General features: G+C 43.2%; 1 protein-coding gene across 3 annotated transcripts in view; it reads left to right on the top strand.

The window, feature by feature from the left end:
- SLC25A26 (solute carrier family 25 member 26) overlaps positions 1-14,158 on the top strand; it is an 84,457-nt gene that overhangs the window by 45,398 nt on the left and 24,901 nt on the right. For 2 of the 3 annotated variants that reach the window (XM_038149566.1, XM_038149568.1), the window contains one exon: positions 12,772-12,816. The exons of the other annotated variant lie outside the window; for it this stretch is intronic. In XM_038149566.1, coding sequence (XP_038005494.1) covers positions 12,772-12,816 — 45 coding nt within the window. The remainder of the gene's footprint in view (positions 1-12,771; positions 12,817-14,158) is intronic. 3 annotated transcript variants of the gene reach the window in all.

Raw genomic sequence — 14,158 nt, 5'->3', positions numbered from 1 at the left:
TGGTTGTTTTGTTTGAAGTGGTCTATTAGCACTTGCCCTGAGATAAAAATTGCTTTTTAAGTGAAGAAAGGATTTTGGCATGAGTCAGAAAATCCCAGGGAAGATAAATGAAAAGTGTAATTAAAATGCCTTGAGGTTGAAACATAATGGGAATTGTAATGTATAGTTTGCTAATCTCATTAGGAAAAACCCTGGTTTAAGTCACCTGGTTATATTATATGCTGCTAACACCAGCCTGCTCCTTCTCTGCCCCAAAAGTTAGAAAAGGCACTTGCTTTGATATCAGCATAGCAAGTGTATTAGGCAGTAGCACTGCTTTCCTTCCTTTTCTCTCTGGTTCTTAGTGTGCTTGGTAACTTTACTGCATTGCCTTGTGCCCAGTTCCCTGAGTCCAAGCTGCACTGCAACCTCTGGGACACCATGGCTTTGATGAGGATGAATATTTTTTATTTCAGATGCTGCTTCACAGTTTTATTGAACTAATTTAGGCAGAAATATCCCAGTCAGGCTCCGGGTGGAAGGAGCATTATCAGTTCATTATGGGGATTAAGTAGCACCCAGAATAAGGCATCCAATCCATTCATGAGGCTGCAGAAATAGAAACAGTTCTGGAGACCTAAGGGTAGGATTCCCAACAAGTTTCTACCCTGCTGTCCAGTGAAAAGGTAAAATTTCAGGAGATTCCTCAAGGCTAGGGAATGTCTGACTATTTCTCCAAGCAACATTTTTGTATTCAATTTTCCTTCCTCTCAAGTAATGCCTGTTAGCATGAAAATTATTTAATTGCTGACTGCTTCCCAGCTGGAAAACCATTGGGAAGACTGTGGTCCAAATCATATATATGTAAATCCCATTTGGATTTTGTCTGTGTATTGCAGTCACAATCCTGCACCTACCCACACAAACTGAGCCGTTGCCCTGTGGGTTTTGTGAATGTACCTGTGACAGCAGGGAGCTGGCAAATCTGCTGTGATGGGCATTTGACATGGCTGCAAAACCAGCGAGGAAAATAAATCATCTCAGTGAAACCTTCTGGGTGCAGAATGGCCTTTAAATGAATTGAAGCTGTGAGAGCAGCATTTCCCATCCCGTGGCATTTCCCATCCCGGTCCCTCTGGAGGCCGTGCTGCAGTGGGCGTGCAGCTTGGCTTTCTCCTCCTGGTGTCAATGTTTTCCACAGAAGGAGGTTCCTTAAAGGGACCATCAGTGCAGCAGATGCTGTGCTCAGACCTGCTGCGTGAGAGAGAGGCAGTGGAGGGATCTGATCCCATCGTGGGGCCCTGGCAAGGCACTGCTTGGCCGTGATGCTGAAGCTTCTTGGTGGAGCTCCAGTCGTGTTGTTCCCTTGGCTTGTCCTCTCTTGGGTGCTTGAGGAGCTCCTCACTGTATATCTAAAGGAACACACAGAAAAGATTAGACTGTTAGCTGGCTTTTCTCATCAGTCACCATGTTGGTTGCAGCCCCAAATTAGCAAAACACTTTGTTCAGGCTTCAGCTCTACAAAACACTTTGGCCCAGCTCCAGCTCTGGAAGGGCTTTTGGATTAAAGGGAAGCTGGGAGTGTGAAGAAGAGCATGGAGTTTTGAGAACTTGTGTTTGGTGTTTAACACCTTAGAAGGTTAATCTTGTTCCCATTCAGCAATAGTGAAGGCTGTTGTCATGGTTCAACCCCAGCTGGCAGCTCATCCCCACATGGCCACCAGTGGGGTGGGGGGATTCATTGGAAGAGAGAATCTGAGAAAACTTGTGAGTTTTCAGACAGTTGAACAGGTAAAGCAAAAGCCAAGCAAAGCTACACAAGGAATTCATTCACTGTGAGGACAGGCAGGTGATCAGCCATCCCCAGGACAGCAGGGACATCACACCTAATGGGGACTTGGAAGACAAATGCCATCCTCTGAACATCCCCCTTTCCTCCTTCTTCCCCAGCATGACACCATGTGGTCTGGGATGTCCCTTGCAGTGGTTGGGGTCAGCTGTCCCTGCTATGTGTCCCCTAACTCCCTGTGCACCCCCAGCCCACTCTCTGGTGGGATTAGGAGCAGGAAGGGCCTTGTCTCTGTGTGAGCCCTGCCCAGCAATAACTAAAACATCCCTGAGTTATCAACACTACTTCCAGCACAAATCCAAAACACAGCCCCGTGCTGGCTGCTGTGAAGAAAATTAGCTCTAGCACAGCTAAGCATGTGCTTAAGTGCTTTGCCAAACGTGGAGGGGATGATTTATATGGTAAAGTGGAAACTTGGTAGCATCTACTTTGGTGATCACAGCTCCAAGCAGGATTTCACAGAAGAAGCCTGAGCTGCTGTTGTGCTCTGCAGTTCAGTTCCCTCAGGCCCTGCTGATAGCCCAAAGCTACTCCTGGGCTGTGTGAACAGGACTGCAGGATGAGCAAATTAACAAAAGAAGGGTTTGTGTGTGCTGGGATGTTCCAGTTGTTTAGCTGTCTTGCCCACCAAAGCACCCTGGTTCCCCTTGATCTTATTCCTAGCTTTTGTAGCCTGGCACACTTTCCTCCCATCTGACCTGGGTAACCAAGTGTGAGGATTTGTTCTGGTTTAGCTTTATGGTTAAACATTGTGGCTATGAGAGATTCTCGAGGCAGACAGAAATGAGGTGCCTGTAGAAAGTCATGCAAAGGAGCTCAAAGGCTTATGATGAAAGCATCTTCTCCATAACTGGATTAAAACAAATCATTGAGAGTCGTGGCTTTTATTTCCACAGTTCTTACGCCGGTGATGCCATCGTACAAGGAGGGTTTAGGCTCCTTTGAGGCAGCCTGCAAGAGGTTCCTGAGAGCAAACCCTCCCTGCTCTGTGCACACTAGATTTGTGCACGCAGCCAGCCTCACTGAAGTTTTTTCCCAGCTTGCTGACAGGCAGGAAGTTGGGGGATGCAGGCGTTCCCAGGGGCTGCATTGCCATGGACGAGGCTGCACGTCCACACCTGGGAGGGCAGCAGGTCCCAGGTGGCCCAGCAGTGTCCAACCCGACATCCTACAGCTGCTACCTTGGGCTGGGGGTGGAAGAAATGCTCCATTAGGAGCAGAGTAACTCTCCAGCTGCATCAGCAGGGAGGTCTGCTGGGTCCAGGGGGCTTCCTGTTTAAATAGTTACAGAGTCTGCAGAATTGGTTAAACTGTCAGAAAAGAATTATAGAGGGTAAAAAAAAAATAATAATAATAAAGGAACCATCCTTCCTGTATCTGTACGTGCATTGTCTAACTGCTCCTTTGGGATCAGCCAAACTCTTGCTGGGATTTTTCAGTTCAGTGTAATGAGTTTTAGATTAGGTCCTTTGTAATGTACAATCAGATTAGAGTTTGTGGAATTGTAGCTGCAGTGCAGGAAAGTTTTAATAGGTAAAAGTTAAGGGAAATCTTTGTTGTAAGGTAGTAGGTCACTTCACTTCTGCAAGATCATGTCCTGTGGTTGGGCAAAAGCAATGCAACTGTTAATTTAAACAGCTGAAAATGGCACCCACAGAAGGAAACTTAGCAAAGCCCTGTTTTGTGAGATACAAAATTCTGAATCTGAAGTAAAATTCCTTTACATGAACAGTATTTCCTGATTTTGATATTAGTCTGCATTCTTTCTCTCTGCCACATGATGGAGATAATGGTGTAAGATAGGCAGACAGAACTGCTCAGGCCTTACACTTCAGGGACAGAAGTTTCAGCTTGGTTTATAGTAGATGTTCCACTAATGTTGGTTTTGCACTACCACTGATGGAGTAGTTTTCTCAATAGTATCCCTGAAGTTTTTTGTTTAAAACAATGTTTGCTTATTTTTCTTTTTGGTACAGTTTGGTTTTTTTTTTTTTTCTTCCACAAGGGCAGAGAAGCAGGAATATAACCAAATATATTCCTTACCAAATAACCAAGGGTAGTGATGCAGCAAAATGCCAAAGCCTGTCTTTAGTAAAACGTTCAAAAAAACTTGGTTAGCTTACATTAACTGTTTTGGGACTTAAAATGGTACTTAAAAGTTCATGGTTTGGGCTCAGATATAATTAAGGCTGTTGTGTATGTTCTGTAAAAGCAAGGAATTTGCAATAGTTCCTGTTAAACAAGTTTAAAAAAAAGGAGATCCTAGAGCCATGAGTGGGGCCTGTGCATCCTGGGAAGGACATGGTAGAATCCAGATTAATTGATCTTTGTGTTGTGCTGTAGAACCTTTGCATCCACCCTCTCCCCTTTTCTCCATCTTTAGCATCAGTCCTGATCCAGAAGCTGTCAAAGCCACGTGTGCAAAATTCCCAGTGATTTCAGTGCCTTTGGATCAGGCCAATATGCAAAGGCAGAGATGGATTTCCTCTTGGAATTTTTTTTTAGTGATACTCAGAAAACTCCTGGCAAGGGATGTATTTAATTTTTATGGTGAGAGATGCTGTGTGATATTTGTAATCATAATGTAGTAACAAGACATTTGTAACAAAACTGGTATAGGTTGAGATATATCCAAGATGAGAGAAACACATGTTTCTTCCCAGTCTGGTTTTTTTATTTTTTTTTCTTGTGGCTGTTACTCTGAGGACAAGAGTTCCTTTGCTGATGTCAGTGCAATTACAGCTGTGCTGTTTTCCAGTTTCTTAGACTGAATATTTGCTGGATGAAGCAATACTCTCACTCCTCTCCACAGATCCACCTGCCTTGTGAACCAAACATGCTGTCTTTGAGTCAAATCCTGGGTTCAGTTTTGGGCCCCTCACTACAAGAAAGACATTGAGGGGCTAGAGCTTGTCCAGAGAAGGGAAAGGAGCTGGGGAAGGGTCTGGAGCAGAAGGAGTGGCTGAGGGAGCTGGGGGTGCTCAGCCTGGAGAAAAGGAGGCTCAGGTGGGACCTTCTCCCTCTCTGCAGCTCCCTGAAAGGAGTAGCCAGGTTGGGATCAGTCTCTTCTCCCAGGTGACAAGTGCCAGGGGAAGAGTAAAAGGCCTCAAGCTGCACCCAGGGGAGGTTCAGATTGGGCAGAAGGAAAAATTTATTCGCTGGAAGAGTTGTCAAGCACTGGAAGAGGCTACCCAGGGAAGTGGTTGAGTTCCCATCCCTGGAGGGATTTAAACGCGTGTGGATGTGGCACTTGGGATGTGGTTTAGTGATGTGCTTGGCAGTGCTGGGTTAACAGTTGGACTCAGTGATCATAGAGGTCTTTCCCAGCCTAAATTATTCCATGATTTTGTGAATCTATGCTGCTTGTTTAATTCCTTGTGCTCGGGTCCTTATATAACCTGCATAATTCTCACTTGAGGAATTGTTCAACTCTGATACTGCAAATCCATCGCTCTCGTGTCCACTAGTGAATGGTTTTTCTTTGATTAGAGTTTCCAAGTTTGTATTTAGAGGCTATTCCTTGATAGGTACCTTCCATAAGGCATTAAAAAAATTCTATTTACATTTAAAATGCTCCATGTGGGAAAAATGTCCATTAAAATGCTCTCAGAGTCAGGGCACTAACGTGCTGCCCAGACTGCCTGTGTGTGCACCCACGGGTCGATGTAATAGCTCCTCCAAATGTTGGGAGTTTTTCTTCTGAAGACTTCTTCCAGAAACGCTGCTCTCCGTGCTCTTGGGTTCTGCTCCTGTTTCTTTCATGAGAACAAAGATTAGTCCTTCATGCTCCTAAACTCAATGCATGTGCATGACTTAAAGGCATTACCTACCAATAAATAGGAGATTAGCTGCGGCTTGTGCGTTTCCTGATCAGTTCAGGTTTTTTCAGATGGCTCGTTGTTATCCCGTTTCCTTTAACGATGGGACACTTTAATGAGTTTGCCATCTGACATACATCTGCTTCCTGTTAAACAATACCTTCATTCTTCTGGAGCTGCTAAACTCATCTTTTATCCTACAAGATTTTTATCTGTGCCCTGAAAACAGCATGTACGAATCGGTGTCAGCATATTCATTTACTTGCTGAGAGGTTTTCCGAATATGTTGTTGAAAATTAATTGCAAAACAGGCATCTCCTTTAATGCTTATTTGTTGGAAAATGGGAGAACATGGATATTATTTGTGTAATTAGGGGCTGGTCAGTCCAGCTCATGTTTGAAATCCAATAAAATCGACTTTTGTGGCTGACAGTATACAATCTCTAATAGTTATGCTGTTCTCCCAGCAGAGTAAGAAGGGGCTGGTTCAAGAAGGGCTGTGGGGTGGAATGTGAGGCTGTTAATGTTGTTTCTTTGAGGAAAGAGCCTTCAATGGCTCAATGATGGTCTGTCTCACGCGTGTGCAACTTTAGGGCTCTGTGATCATCAGGATCTCTTAAATCAATCCAGCCTGCATTGAGTTTGTGCATCTGCCTCAGTGCCTCTCTTTTTCCCATGTTTTGGAAACATGCAGTCGTGCTGGATCTCTGACTATGTCTTTCCCCTTTGCTGGTCAACATTGCCCCTGCAGAAAAACATTTTTTCCTTTATTTTTCTTTGCTTTTTTAATCACAGAACGTTTTTCTCATGGAGGAAAAACTGAATTTTCCTTTTACTTATCTTTTCTACGTAATATGCCACATAAGTCGTTTTTATAATGAGTGTGTGATGCTATTTAAGAGGAAATGTGGATGTGAAGTTCTGCCACGCAGGTCCAAAGGACATCTGTGAGAATGGCTTGTAACCAAATTAAGCAACCCTGTGGGGCACATAATGTTTTGTCTAGGAAAGGAATTTAGGTCCAACCATTCACATATGCCAGGTGACAAGTGGAAATACTTTGGGGTTAGAGCTGGGGAAACGTAGGAAGCAAGGTGCAAATATTTATTTGAGAGTTAGCAGATGCCTGAACCAGAAAAATGACTATAATTCAGGAATTTTGTATTTCTTCCCATTTATAGCTTGCAGTTTTCTCCCAGCTCACACAGGGTTAATGTTATTTGCTTGAAAATGAGGGAATTGCTGATTACTTCAGGTGGCTGCTGGTGCATGATCTGAAACCTTTGTTTTAATTATACTCTTGGCATTGTTGAGATTGATGTTTGTACCACCCTAAACGCCATTCCTTTGCCTCTGGCAGTGCTGCAGAGCTGGTGTTCAGCACTCAAGGGCTGTGAAAAGTTGTTTGTTGCAAATGCAACTCGATAGTTTTCCCTGTGATGGCTGAGCTTCCCATGGGGTTCCACCTCTCTGGCTTGGTGCAGTCTTACAGGAAGGTGCTGTGTGTGAACTTGGTCCTTCACTGTTTTCCTTAAGGAGTGAAGCCAAAACCTCTTCCCTGGTCATTGCTATGCCAGGGTTGTTAAACTTGCCTGAAAAGCTTTGTTTGCTTTTGCATCAGCGTTTATTAACAAAGCTCTCCATCATTTGTTTAACACATAAACTTGTCCATTCTTTCACCACACTCCCAACCTTCCATCTCACGGAGCTGCAGGAACACAGCTGATGGCTTTGACAGTCTTTCATTCATGTTCAGATTACAAATTACCTTTTTATAATTCAGCTCTTTGTGGAGCTGCAGTTTTTCAAGGAGGGCCTGGGGGACAATATTAATTGAAGCTTTGCAAGAAAAGAAGTCTACTTTGTCAGCTCTAGGGTATCCCATCGATGATGGGTCTTAAACACCTTCACCTTCAGTCAGCAGAAAAGCTGTGAAACCTCCAAATCTTCTTGGTGGTGGCTATTGCTATGACCTCTGACATGACCAGGGGCCAGGCTTGGCTCATTTCATGCTGTCTTTTCAAAGCCCATCCTGGGGAAAGTATATTTATAGCTGGAACATCAGTTTATCCTAATCCAGATGTATTGGGCAAGTGTGTTAAGAATTTTAGGAGGGCAAGACACTGAACCAAATTTCCTGGGATTATTAACAGAGATGTTCAACTCCAGTGGGCTGACAGGGTTGTTTTATTCTGCTTTAACTTGAGCCTAGTAAAAAAGCCCTTCTATCCTTTATAAAGAAACTAGAAAAAAGGGATTGTAAAAGGGACTTAGGTAAAGGGAAGGTTGTTCTGAAATTTGCTGTGTAGGTACCCTTAGCAAACAGTATATTTTTGCTATACAGAAGTGGATTATTAGACTTTGCTTTGCAATTAAAATGGGGAAGGCACAGTTTGGCACAGCAGCTCAGTACTCCTCAGAAATACAGACTTGGACAGTGATGGCCCCTCTGTCCTTGTCATGGTGGGTGCAGGTGACAGGTTGGGTGCAAGTTTGAGAGCTGCCCCTCGAGGATGAAATGGGTTCTCCCTGAATGAGCAGATGTTCTTGCTGCTGGCCCTGGTGACATTGATACTCTCAAAATCCTCTTCAGAAGTGCTTGCTTTCCTCCCATTGCTGTTAATGTAGGGAACAGTGGGGGTGTGGGTGAGAGCAGTTTCTGGGATGGAGGTGCATTTTCAGGGACACTGAGAAAGCTCTTACAAGGTGAGCCTGTTCCTGCTCTGGCTGTTTATGCCAATCTCTCCTCCAGTGTTTACTCTAACATTTATAAAAACAGATAAGTCTTCTGGAGAGCAAAGCCTGCTGAACTGGGGACAGGGAAAACCTGAATAAACAAACATGTGCCACAGATTAGTAAGAACATCTGTATCTTTTATATTGTTTTGAGAACACATACCACAGTTTTTCAATTCTTGTGCTTTTCTAGTTTCTCCCTTTCTTTCTGTCTCTCTCTTTTCTTCTTCTTTTTAAATATATTGCTAATAAAGGTTGGAGGTAGGAAGCACAGCTGGACTCTGCATGACATGCCACTGTTTAATTTCTAGCTCGGAGGATGAGAAGAAGAGTAGTTTTATTGTATCCTAGAAGAGAATAAAGCCACATGCAAATTCCAGCCATGGACATCTGTTTCCTCTTTGTGTGAAAGAATTCTCATATTTGGAAGGGAATCCCAGTTCTGAAGGGGCTGATGAGGTTTTGGTTTTTTTCTTTTGGTTCTTTCCCCCATTCTTTGCCACTCCTTCAGCTTACTGCCCTTGCTCTGGCTGCTGTTTTCCTCGGGACAATGTCAGCTTGAAATTTACCCTCAAATATCAACTGGGTGAATTTTCAGTGTTATATATACACAATACTTTTAAGTGTTGGGTTGTAGTTACAAAGAGCATTATTAAGTTCCTCCTTAAATTTCTTTTATTTAATTAAAAGATATTTGGTGGGAGGACTTTTGCTCTGTCATCAATCTTTAGTACTTTCAGGTTGGTATTTTTCTTTAGAAGTGAGATGCATCTGCTGCTGTGGTGGGGAAGTGCAGCTATTTCTAAAAGTAACTTGTTAAACATAATCATTTAAAATTCTTTGTATCAGGGGAATTAAGTAGATGTGTAGAAATAAGCATCTGCAAAGTTCATTACCTTAAGTTAGGCATCAGGTGCTAAGGCCTACAGGGACCAGAGTAAATGATAATTTCACTAACCTATAAAACATTTTAGAATAATTATTTGCAGCTGTCCGGGGGCTTTAAATTTGCCTTTTGTGTGTGTTTAAGGGTTGACTCTGATGAACAAACAGCATAGTTATATAACATTAGGCCAGACATGAGAACTGGTACTCTCTGTCTATTTTATATTAATGTCGAATGAGAGGTTGCTGGAGCTTGCCAGGGTTTCATATTTGCTGGCAGCAAGTTACCCACATGTGTGGACCACATTTTTATTGTTGCCTTAGCCTATTTCAGGCAGAAATATCTCTGCCTAACAGGGTGTGATTCTGTTCATTGCTGAAGAGCTTTTCTTTTAAAAAGCAGCAAAGTACAAAAAGGAATGGAATGCTGTAAGTGTTCAAATTAAGAAGTGTCCCCAGACTGCAAGATTTTGTCACGTCTGCCGTGGAGGAAGAATAAAGGGCAATAAGCCATCTAAAGGCTTTTTCATGGTCAGATGAGCTGCCCTCGCAGAGCTATTTCTTTTTGCATATATTAATGCTACTTTTGGGTGTGGGCTGTTTAGTCTGGTCTCTTAGGGAGATGAGGCTTATGCAAGCAGGGTGTTTGCACACACGGAGGCACAGCAGCCTGCACGGCCCTTCCACTTCTCCACCACGGAAATGTGGCGGAAGGGCAGAGGCTGCGAAGATAAACAGGAGTTCTGATAACTTTCTTGAGGGGAAAATGAAGGTGATTAAAGGGTTTGAGGGAAGGCTTTCAATAGGAGCTGAACTTTCAACAAGGGCTGTGGAATAGATCTGGAGAAGAAATGTGATGGAGGTCCCTGTCATGGGAAGATTGCCGAAGGCGGCTTGGAAATGATTTGGCTTCAGAGAATCTGATGACAAAACCCAAATCCACAGGAAGACAGACTCCCTTTCATTGCAATACCCATGAAATTGCTTGTGTGGGTTTTGTTTTTAAGTCAGGATGTCAGACAGGATCCAATGGGTGACTACAATAAATGTAGGACATCTCCTTAGGAACTTCTTAGTGCAGCAAAGATGCTGCTGCTCTGCTTGGTGGTGGTGGTGCTTCCTATTTTGCTTGGGTTTTGCAAGTCTTTAAACTCTAGTAAAGTGTGACTTATGAATGTTTGAATGTTTAGAGCCTTATCCTGCAGCCCTGCTAGAGAAGAGGGAGCCCAGGGGCTGTGCAGGTCACCCTGACACCCATCTGAAATCTGCATCCCATGGGGCACCTGGGGAAAAGGGAAACCCATAATCCCCATTCCCTGTCCAGCCTGGGCTCCCCCCGAGCAGGACATGGAAAGCAAACACCACTAACACTGAAAATCAAACAGCACTTGTGAACAAGTTTCCCCTTTGATTGAAATGCTTCTAGCTAGGAGATATAAAGGGGATTATGTCACAAGCTTCCCTTGTTGTCTTATTAACAGCTGCTTAATTTTACCACTCATTCACGAGCATAAAAAAAGCAAAACTTGGAGGCTGTATTTGAAAGCTTGTTTTGTTTGGTGTACAGCTGGATACAGAGCGTTTCCTTTTCTCTTTTTTAACAAATTTGAAGCAAATGTATTGGTTATTGTTACTTATTTTTCCCTATTTTTTGGTCTAGATCATAGAAGATTATGTTGCTTTTCATTTTACATTGCAAAGAAATCATTCCATATAATTTCAGTTCAACAATGCTGCAGTAGCATGTGGGTGTGTATATATCTTCTCATAAATATATTACCACACATTACTGTCAAAGAGCTGGGCTTTTTCACCCAGTATTAAAAATGAAATTTAATTGCTACACTAGAGTTTCAAGACCCTGATAAATAAGAGCCATGTCTGACCTTTATTGTGGGGCTCTGAGATGCCACCAGGGATATTGCTCGTTGTCCAAGATGACAAACTTCCTCTGAGATTTCAGTTTGTCAGCTCAATGTACAGCAGTGACATTGATTTCTTCTCACTGCCATTTCCTGCCTGAATAGATAACAAATTTTCTGTGGCAGATGTCTGTCAAGTTTAGTTTTGCCTGGCAGATTAACTTAATAGACTCATTTATTAATCATTACTTGCAGCACAGAGAAGCAGACAATGCTCTTTGTCTCCTGTGATGTTGAATGGATGTTCCATTTCAGATTCCTTTGTGTAGCCTGAATTTGGGTTTAATAAGCCATTCATATCTCTAGTGAACATTTTTAACCTGACATCACTCAGAGCAAAGATATCTGCATTAAATAAGCACGATCCATTTTGAGTATCTACTCCTTTTCAGGGTAAAAGATGTGTAAGTGCTTTCTGAGACTAAATAATTTGATATATGAACTGCCAAATCAGCCTAAACAAGGGGGAAAATGAAGAAAGATAAATGTAGAGGAAAACAGGTAGTTGGAGGAAGATTTGAGCCTGCAGTTGACTGGCTAACAAAGCAGAGGAGATAATGCAGCTTTAGGAAGGGGCAAAGCAGACCTGCAGATACAGCTGAAGGGCAATCCTAGGACAGGCCAGGGCTTTCCTGGAGACCCTTTCCTCTGAAATACCTTGGGACAGATATTCAGCCTGGAGATAGCAGAGGCAGAGTTAGTACCAGAGGTAGGTGTTAGACAGGACTTCTCTGAGTGGTGAAGGACAAGGAAGAATTTAGTGGAGGGCTTTGCAAAGGAGGAAATACAATAGAAGGCATAACCTTGGGAAGTGATGTCTCTTGTTGCACAGAGTTTCAGTGTGTTCACAGTGCAAACTGACTGATGAGTTGAGCTTTTTATCAGGGCAGGATCTGTGAAGGACATGGAAATGCACAGGCACTCCTGGGGCAGGAGGCAGCAGGAATGAGCCTAGACAGAGATGCAGGCTGCTGCTGGACAGGAGAACCCCTGTGTCACAGGCAGTGAGAGCCACCAAGCTCCTCCCTTTCAGCTGGGCTGTGGTAGCTCCTCACAACCTGCTTTTAACTCTCAAGGGAGCTGGTTCATGGGAGATCATGGGACATGTTCAGGAATTTTCGCAGCTGATGCCCAAGTGCAGAGCCCTGGTTGCAGCACAAGAGCTCAGCATCTGTGAGAGTCTGCACTGCTGAGGGTGCTTTTTTGCCAAGCTGTGTTCCTGGCCTTGGGAACGTGTTTCTTGAACCATCCTTATGGCTTTCTTGGCTGGCTGACAAACCAAGAATGTCCCTGCACTAGATCACACTGCTTATTGCACTTCTAGGCCACCCTGGTAACAATACATTAACCTCTCAGCAGGGAATGTGATAAACAAAGTAAAACTGCTTTAGTGAAACCAGTCATTTAATGGCAGCATACATAAAGTGTCCGTAAAGATTTGTAAGAGTAATAAGCTGCAGTTCACTGGGAGAACAATAACTGTTCCTAATTTAGCCAGTTGAGGAACATGCTAACCCAATTTACTTTTGTAACATTATGTTGTTGTTCTTTTTTTTTTTTTTTTCTTTTCCCACCTCTCCAGATTCCTTTCTCTCTGGTACAGTTTCCCCTCTGGGAGTCCTTAAAGGTAAGTTCTCTTTTAGTGATGGAAATATAAGTTATACATTTTGCAAAGGTTTTCCGTGGTAACTTAGACATCTAACCCTATTATTGTGATTATGGGTATGTTCAGGAATCAGTAATTATGTGCCAACTTACCTGTGCATGTGAAGATCATATGCCTGAATATCTGAAAAATAACAGAGAATATCTAGCCACTGATCTATGGCATGCAGGCTAGATTTTACTCCCAGCATGCCAGAAATTTTATCTTCTGCTCTAACTTTTTTAACTGCTTAAAAAGAGTGGGAACTACCTTGTGTTGTGTGATTTTTTTTTTTAATTTTTTTTGTTTAGTTTTTCTTTTCATGGTAGAAGGAAATTGCAAATGAGATAACTGTTTCAGCCTGGGTTTTGTAAACATCACTGAGAAGATATTTTGATTGGCTGCATGTACTTTATTTTAAGGTCATTCAAAGAAGGTGTCAATGATGATGTTTTAACAGTGCAGTTGTTACCATGGTCAGAGACAGGATCAAGATCTTTAAGTGGAGGATTGGATTTGAAGACATAATTTCTCCATCCCTTGAATTTGCTGCAAAGGATGAAAGGAAGGGTTTTTCAAGTACTTGGAGGTCATGGGGTGGAAGCGCAGAGAATTAGTGCATTAAAAACATTGTAGCAAAATATATTTATAAAAGAGGAGCTGGAGAGAGAAACTTCCTTCTTGGTAGGAGTGCTGGACTCCTGAGCAAGCTCAGCACGGAGACCCAGAGTGGGACCTTGTGTTTTGGACTGGGACAGCAGTTTGTCCTCTTGCTGCGTGTCTGTAGCTGGGGCTGTTTGGGGAGGACAAGCCCACAGTGGGAATATTTGCATGTAGAGCCTTCAGGGAGTTCAATTTAAAGGTGAATCCACAGGCAGCAGGAGCATGAAAATCATCAAGAGCTTTGGCAGAAGTGAGCTGTGCTCGTGGAGGATTCTGTGGGTGTACCCCATGAGCTCAGCCTGCTGTGGGGTCTGGGTATCATCCCACTGCTCAGGGGAGCTGGGGCTGCCTTATTAGGAATCTGCTTCCCTGGCAGTGTCCAGGAATGGCTTTCTGTAAACTCTTCACCAGGAATGGCTTTCTGTAAACTCCTTAGCAGTGGTGCTGGCCCAGCCTGCTGGTGGTTAGTGCAGCAGGCATGTGTGGGAGCAAGAGGTGGCAATGCTTAAAGGGGAAAAGTGTGGTGTTCATGCCAAAACCACATAAACCAGCAACATCATGTAGCTGTTCGCAGAATGTAAAGTTGTTTTAACTAATGTCCACGTAGCTGTGACAGTAAAGTGTATTGTTTACATTACAGGCTTTAAAGAAGACAGTTTGA

Source organism: Motacilla alba, chromosome 12 (assembly GCF_015832195.1).
Source record: "Motacilla alba alba isolate MOTALB_02 chromosome 12, Motacilla_alba_V1.0_pri, whole genome shotgun sequence".
Lineage (NCBI taxonomy): Eukaryota > Metazoa > Chordata > Aves > Passeriformes > Motacillidae > Motacilla > Motacilla alba.
Note: the sequence above shows the minus strand (reverse complement) of the source record. Positions and strands in the feature narration are given on the sequence as shown.